At 47.4% G+C, this 6,455-nt stretch overlaps 1 protein-coding gene and 1 non-coding gene across 2 annotated transcripts in view; one reads left to right on the top strand and one right to left on the bottom strand.

The window, feature by feature from the left end:
- The window catches only part of SLC16A14 (solute carrier family 16 member 14), a 38,312-nt gene that overhangs the window by 4,149 nt on the left and 27,708 nt on the right, over nt 1-6,455 (bottom strand). The window contains exon 4 of the mRNA XM_011364050.2: nt 4,816-5,799. Within this exon, the coding sequence (XP_011362352.1) occupies nt 4,816-5,799 (984 nt within the window). The remainder of the gene's footprint in view (nt 1-4,815; nt 5,800-6,455) is intronic.
- LOC111742407 lies at nt 2,090-2,208 on the top strand. The gene has a single exon (XR_002781303.1). It is a non-coding gene; the product is annotated as a 5S ribosomal RNA (ribosomal RNA).

The raw sequence follows: 6,455 nt of genomic DNA, 5'->3' as shown, positions 1-6,455 counted from the left end.
GTCTGTAGGAGAAGCAGAGTCTATGACAGGACTATCTATATGCTACCACTTAAAGAGAATCAAAACTCTAAGGTTCTCATACCCCACTCATCCCACACGAAACACTCATTTTTCTCATGATCACGTGACCGAGTAGAAACGGTGGCTCTAAATAACAAACACCGACAGCAGAAACGAGCCGAATGACAACTGCTCTTTAACGCAGACCTCAGAAATCGGGCAAAATCCTAGCTGATCAGAAAACTAATCGTATTCAGTGCAGACTATTTATTTACTGTTTGGTTTGGAGTGGTTGAATCTGAACTTCAGGGCTCTGTGATGAGGCCCCCGTCCACTTCTCTCTCCTAGCTCTCCGAGCTCACTGCGAGCCATGATGAATTTTTTGGAGTTTCAAACATATTTTTCTTGGCTCCTTGTCTGTATATGTACTATTCCCCCTTCAGGGTATATGAATAAACACAGTCACCCTTAGAACAAAAACCCTAGCATCCCTTCCCACCACACTATTTTCCCTTGTCTCTGCCAACTATAGCAAACGTCTGCTAAGTATATTTCATATTGTTACAGTCTTAAACTGAATTCATTATATTTTAAAGTATAAACATTTGTAAAAGCATGTCCACACACCCCAATCTTTAAAAGTCATTCGTAGGTCACTTTTTTAAAAAGCGTGCCCGACTTCACCAAACAATTTAACAATGCAAATTGGAAGAGTAGTCCCCAGTTTTAAGTTACATGAACCCCAGAGGTTTCTCCAATCTACCTTCAGGCTTTATTTTTAAATGACTCTGGACCCTGCCATCTCTCTTTGCCGCCTATTTTAATATCTCCACAAGAGTGAACTCAACTCGGTCCCCAGTCAGATGCAAAGCAGGTGGTGAGAGACTGTACTTGACCACGTGTTTTGACTCAGGACATGCGGATAGAACTTCAGAGACAAGACATTTCAGACAAGATGCCCATCTCATCGTGCGTCACCACCTCTCCCTACAGATCTGATCTCCATTCTTTGGTTTGTAGCCTGAGACTGTTGGCAGCTCTGATCCAATCATCAATTCAAATCAGCAGCTTCGAAGTAAAATCTGGCTCCCTATAAAACTGCATTCCTATTTATGAAATGTGCTCCCAGCTCTCGGTGAAAAACATTGCAAATTGTTGTTAGGGTGATATATTTTGTGCGAACGGAGGAGGCATGTAGATTCTTGGTCGGTTAAATCTGGTAGCTGAGTTTTGCTATATTTTTACACTGGAAATATCTAGAAGTGTATCTACTAGAAGCATCCAGAAAAGTATCTACTATTATTACATCTTATAAGGATAAGAACTGAATGCATGGCAATGTTATCAAGAAGTTCATGTTGCTGAGTAACATGGTTGAAATGCCTGTTCAATATCTTCGATTGTACATTCACTTAAATGGAAATGTGTGACTGCCTGACACGCTATGAAATTGTATAAGAATTTTTGATGCCAATAAAAACCACTCTGAAAAATGAAAAGCGCATGCATTTCTAAACCCACTGAAAAAGAAAAAGGTAATGTGAACAGTAATTTTCTTTGGGGCAAACGGAGCTAAGTAATAATTCCTAGCCCACCTGGAATTTCTAGCGAGAATTTAATGTGTTTTTTTAGTTTGGTGTATTGCCAATCACTTCTGAACTACCATGCATAAAGGCCGGGCTTGCATCTCATTCCAATGTTGGCTCCTTGGCCTGGAAAGTCAATGAGTTAGACACAGTGCAGTCAGCTAGCCAATGATGTGGTTTCGTGTTCCTCACCATGTGAGTTCAGTAGAAGGAGAAGAAACAAATAAAAAGAGAAGGCGAGTCTCTTTGGGCCGCTGGCCTGGAGACGCACATCAGCACATTGCTTCGAGAGTCCGCAGAGCAGCACTTGACACACATTCATAGAAGGTCCTAAACCATTAATACATGGTTTCTACCAGCATGGTGGACCCCATTCAGCTAGAGCCCACCTCCAGGGAGGAAGCCTGAAGCAGGCAGAGAGAAGGCCTGGTGACTGAGGGCTGGGCACAACACCCTGTCTTCTAGCTGCACTTCATTTCTCTCTTACTCAAGAAAGAACACGAATCTACAGCCACGCCACCCTGAACAAGCCCGATCCCTTCTGATCTCGGAAGCTAAGCAAGGTCGGGCCTGGTTAGTACTTGGATGGGAGACCACCTAGGAAGACCAGGTGCTGTAGGTGTTAAGAAAAAGAAAGAAAGAGAGAGAGAGAAAGAGAGAAAGAAAGAAAACATGAGAATAGAAATGAATGACAAGGTCATGACCTTAGGAATGAGAGTTATGCTGGCAAATTTTGGTGCTTTAATTAACACTGATCATGAATTACTTAGGTTGCACCTCACAGCTATGGTACGATGCTGCTGTTGGGTCAGTATAAGAATCACCCCAGACTGACTATGAGAAGCAGAAAGTACCCCTGGATCATGCAAAGAACAACAATGATAGATTCCATTTCTACACCCAATATATACGAAGTTTGGAGGCAGACGACCCACTGATAACGTCCCCACTCCCTTAATGGCTATTTGAGTTTAACATCTCTGGAAGGTACCATTGGTTGATTGATCCAACACCCAATCCAATTCTCTTCTCTTTTCCTTCCTCTAGTACAGAGACTGAAAGGCAAAATACTCCAATTTTCAGTTCCCCTAGAAGCTTGGGTTAGCTGCGTGACAGTTCCTGCCAACCTGATTTAAGTGGAAATCTGGTGGAACTAAGCCTTTCCTTCCTCCCTCTTGTTATAAATGGAGATGTTGTGGCTGGAACTACAGCAGCCGTTATGTGACCATGAGGTAACTACCATGAGGAAAAGGCTAAGAGGATCTGAGAGACACTGTCCCAATATCATCTAGTCCCTGAATTCTAGATTTCTGGTTATGAGACAATTAAATCTCATAATTTACCATAAGCTACTATTGGCAGAGTGTTCTCTTATAGCCAAATGCATCCCTAACTGATAGAGAATTCCATACAATAAGATTAACCAGCAAGTTCAGACATTTCTGCTGCCAACATTGTTTGCTGCACTACTATAGTTATTTACTATCACCTAGAAATGCTGCGCCTGCATCTCTGTGCACGGGCAAAGAGGAGCAGCTTGATCCAGGACAGGCCCCATATGTGGCCACTGGGTTTCCTAACGTGACATTGGGGCCTTTAACCTTTAGTCATCCAACTACCAGTGTTGTCAGCTGTACAGGCAAAAATCCACGATTTCTTGAACTTCAAATTCCAAAAGGGACTTAAATTATGGGTGTGTTGGCACAAGCCATCTGCCAGCGGGGTCCTAGGACAGGAGATAACTCTGATCTCTAGAGAGACTGGGAAGGAAGTGGTGGGAAGGGGTTCCCACCTTGGGGTTCCCCCATCCACTGGGAAGAGGTATTCCTGCAGAAGATTTGAGAATGAGAGGCTAAGAGGGCTCAGCTGAGCAGGGGACTACGGCATCTGAACAGCCGGGGCTCTACCAGGTCACTTTAAAACACTGCTCAAAGCTGGTGGCTTTGACGATTGCCATCAGCCCTGTCTTGGCCCCCGACAGCCACCTCTAAACGGCATCTTTGTGTTGACACTTGGCCCCAACCCCCGCCACGCTGTGAGGGCTCCTGCCACCAATCCTTGGATAGTGGGTAGACCGTGTCATTTTTGCCCAGCATCTAGCCTCTTGGGGATTGAGTATACTGACCCAACCCTCGGAGGCCTTCCCACAAAGTTTAAACCCTGCTCACGCACCAGGTTCAGAGAAGTACCCGGCCCAGACACAGGACTCTGGTGCCTATGACTTCTGGTATGCCCACTGAAAGAAGCAAATTCTTCACTGCAATGAGGTGAGTACATATGAAAGATCTTATCCTAGATCTTGCCACCCGATAGCTTCGAGGCTCTGGCAGGCAGCATGCCCCAATTCCTGCCACATGCTGGAACCTGTGAATGCCACAGCCTTACATGACAAAAGGGACTTTGCAGATGTGCTTATGTTAAAGGCCCCGAGATGGGGGATTACCCTGGATTATCTGTTGGACCCAATGTAATCACAGGTGTCTTGATAAGTAAAAGGAGGAGGCAGGAGAGTCAGAATCAGAAAGAGATGGGAAGATGCCATGCTGCTGGCTTAGAAGATGCAGGAAGGGGCCAGGAGCCAAAACAGCAGGCGGCCTCCAGGAGGCATAAAGGCAAGAAAGACACGGGTCCCCCTGACATCTCAATCTGAGCCCACCGGCCCCAGCTGAGCCTTCTGACCTCCAGAACTGTAAGATGATAAATCCGCACGGTTTTAAGCCACTAAGTTTGCGGCCATTTGTTACAGCAGCAACAGGACACTACCACAGGAGTCACTCCAGGCCGGAGATGGGTCCTGTTGGATTTACATGCAGTGTTTAGAAAATCTGGAAATGTCATCCAAGAGCCCAGAGTCCTAGCTTCCCTTGGGGGGTGGGGGAACAATAGAAGATCTGGCAACAGTTGACGCATTTTTTGGTGGCAGAAATCAGTTGGAGCTGGGCAGAGGCTGCCTCCTTCAGACCTGGCAGGCGCCCTGCACGAGTCCACTGTCTGCTTTACGGGCTGGCAGCTTATCGTATATATAAGTTCATTTACATTCTACATGAAGAAAAATGACCTTTACCTTGCTAAAATGTATGTGAGAAATGGGGGTGAGGGGCAGGGATGGGAAGAAAAACAGAGCATGTACACAAAATTCCCTTCTTGTTTATCTTGGACTTGGTAACACAGATGAGAACACAACATAGGATCTATACGCTCTCTCGGCTTCAAAGCCTCGCGCCTTTACCTGCAAAGGGCGGTCCCAGCAACGCGGAGATGCCGTTAGCGCAGATGATGATGCCATAGGCATTGGCCAGGTGCTCTATCCCCACCAAGTCTTCCGTCACTACCGGCATCAGGGAGAAATATCCGCTGGAGAAGCCTATCAGGGCGCAGATGACCGCCAGGCCAGCGTACGTGTGCATCAGTGGTAGGATGAAAATACTGAGGACGAGGGTGAAGTTGGCCATCAGGAAGACGTTCCAGACGCTGATGCAGGGTAAATCGGCCACGATGCCCAGGATCACCTTTCCGAAGATGTGGACTATTGCTATAATTGAGGTCAGAGGGAAAACGTCGTTCTGCTCCGACAAATTATACAAATTGACTATTTCCGGGAGGTGAATGAAGGGGATGACAAAGCTGCTGTACGCAAACAAGGCCCAGAAAATAAAGGCTACAAACATTCGATTAGTAAAGAGCGAGGCTGCCCCAAAATAGCCCGCGTACCAGTCCCAGAAGCCCTTCCGGACCCGCAGGGTCAGCTGGCTCACGGTCTTCAGCAGGCGAAAGGCGCACATGTCCTTCGCGCGCCCCGCCTTCTCCGCGCACGCGGGAGCGCCAAGGTCGCCCAGGGCCTCCTCGCGCTCGCGACCGTCCTCCTTCTCTGCCGCCCTGCCCCGCGGTCCTCTCGACTTCACGGACTCGGCGGCGGCGGCGTGAGCGGGGAGGGCTTGGGGATCTCTCCCCACCGCGTCCTGTCCCTCTTTCTCCGCGGCGAGGGGCCTCATGAGCGCCCCGCAGACGCACAGGTTCAAGGACACGGCGCCTTGGATGAACATGGCGTTGCGCCAGCCGTACTCGGCGCACAGGTACTTCAGCAGGACCGTCATGAGGAAGGTGCCAAAGCCGGTCCCCGTGGTGCTGAGGCCCTGGGCAAGGGCGCGCCTCTTCTGAAAGTACCTGCCCACCATGACCACGGCCGGCAGGTAGGCCATGCCGCTCCCGAAGCCTGCGCGGTTGAAAGGGGAGGGGAAAGCACACGGCACAGCGTGAACGGCCATATCCGCAGCGTTTAAAGAGATCATTCAAGGGCGTTTCATTATCTTCTTTTCAATACTAGTTTCTTAAACAAGGAAAAAATGGCGATCGAAAAAAATAAATGGGTAAGCACTAAGAGGGTTCTCCACCGAAGGTTCTAGTGCACCATTTCCCCACCCCCAACAGGCCTCCAGGCAATTTGCAGACACCCCAGGAAGGAGGAAGGGGCCAGTTTGTTTAAAAATTGGAAGAATAAAAGGAATTATCAGGTACCCATGCATGTAGCTACTAGATGCCAGAACCACATAACATTCATTTGTAGCTCTGATTTTTAATTGTGTCTTTCCTAGAAAACAGGAACCGTTTGTGATTTATACCGACAAAATTAAAATGCTGGTGGTAGGGGGCGGTGCGGGTCAGGGCCACAGAGTTTTGGGAACTCAATTTTGCTGTGAACCTAAAACTGCTCTAAAAAGATGAAGTATATTAAAAAAAATAATAAATGAAGTGAAATGAAATAAATAAAACAAAACACTGGCCACAAAGTTGTGAGTTGTGTTCTTCACTTCTAGGTAAAGGCAAACAGTAAGCTCCATTTCAATCAATGATCATGGGGCCCTGTGGACC

This window comes from Pteropus vampyrus, unplaced genomic scaffold, assembly GCF_000151845.1.
Source record: "Pteropus vampyrus isolate Shadow unplaced genomic scaffold, Pvam_2.0 Scaffold93, whole genome shotgun sequence".
NCBI lineage: Eukaryota > Metazoa > Chordata > Mammalia > Chiroptera > Pteropodidae > Pteropus > Pteropus vampyrus.
The sequence above is the reverse complement of the archived record's forward strand: the minus strand, read 5'-3'. Positions and strand labels throughout refer to the sequence as shown.